General features: G+C 46.2%; 1 protein-coding gene across 1 annotated transcript; it reads left to right on the top strand.

The window, feature by feature from the left end:
* Positions 1-301: 301 nt before the first annotated feature.
* Positions 302-1,477, top strand: LOC127121874 (uncharacterized). Its single transcript, XM_051052305.1, has one exon. The coding sequence runs from the start codon at positions 302-304 to the stop codon at positions 1,475-1,477; it is 1,176 nt and encodes a 391-aa protein (XP_050908262.1).

Genomic DNA, 1,477 nt, shown 5'->3' on the forward strand with positions numbered 1-1,477 from the left:
CAATGACTCTGGGAATCCTTTGTAACAAAGCACTAGATCACACCCGGTGAGAACCCCGTTTTGGAAAGCAATCAAATTTATCCATACCTCGGACCTTTGAACCTATCCAAAAAAAACATTGCATCCATCCATTCATTGCATATGCATAAAAAGAAAAACTCTTGGTTTTTATCAAACAAAATGCATCCATACATGCATTCATACATTTTCCAAAATAGAGTCTCACTCCGCCTTTTCTTCCACCAGTTTCACGCTGAATTTTCAACACCAGTATAATACTCGCGCCAGAGCAAGACAGAGAATGGCTGAACAAGAACAAGAGAGCGCCCGAGTTAGAGCTGAACTAGACGAAATCAAAGGAGGCATGTCCCAGATGCGAGAGATGCTGCAAGCTTTAACCTTCAGGTTTGAGGTTCCACAAGCGACCGTGATTTCAGAGACCACGGGCCCAGCAGTAGAAGTCCCACCTCAGAGGACGTTACCCTCAACCATTCCTCCATATGGGCTACCCTATGACTTCGTCCCCCGAGTGGAGGTGGTGCACGACATGGGGCAATCTGTCCAACAAGCCGTGCCATTACCGGTTCACACTGACGCACGTCCAGTCATCCATACTGTGGTTCCACCAACTGCCTATGCTAGGCATGTTCCTCATTATGAAGATCAAAACCACATGTATCAGACTGTCGACTCAACTGTTGCTGGTGACGAAGTGAGATTTGAGGACTTCAGGGAGGTAAAGGAGAACATGCAGCTCCTTGAGAAGAAATTCCGAGATCTAGAAGGAGACCACGTCTTTGGATCTGCTGCCAAAGAAATGTGCCTTGTATCCGGGTTGGTGATTCCGGCCAAATTCAAAACTCCAGACATCGACAAATACAAGGGGCATACTTGTCCAAAGAGCCATCTCATCATGTATTACCGAAAAATGGCTGCACACGTGGAGGATGACAAGCTGATGATCCACTGCTTTCAAGACAGCTTGAGTGGGGCTCCTTCCAAGTGGTATCTAAGTCTGGATCAGAACAGGATCAAGTGTTTCCAAGACCTGTCAGACGCGTTCATAAAACATTACAAATATAATATGGACATGGCGCCTGACAGAAGACAGTTGCAGAGCATGTTTCAGCATGATAAGGAGTCCTTCAAGGAGTATGCTCAAAGATGGAGGGAACTGGCTTCTCAGGTTGAACCACCTCTTGCTGAAAAAGAATTGGCCGAACTGTTTATCGACACTGTCCAACCCCAATTCTACGAGAAGATGGTTGGAAGTGCTTCTTTGGGATTCTCCGAGCTTGTTGCTATAGGAGCTCGTGTTGAATATGGTGTAAGGAATGGAAAACTGGCGGTTGTAGCTGGAACTTCAAGTGCTAATCCAAAGAAGTTCTCTGGAGGGTTTCCTAGAAAGAAGGAAGGGGAAACGAATGTTGTGACTGATGGTCGAGGAAGAGCTCCTCCAAGAAGGAGACCACAATAA

Source organism: Lathyrus oleraceus, chromosome 2 (genome assembly GCF_024323335.1).
Source record: "Lathyrus oleraceus cultivar Zhongwan6 chromosome 2, CAAS_Psat_ZW6_1.0, whole genome shotgun sequence".
NCBI lineage: Eukaryota > Viridiplantae > Streptophyta > Magnoliopsida > Fabales > Fabaceae > Lathyrus > Lathyrus oleraceus.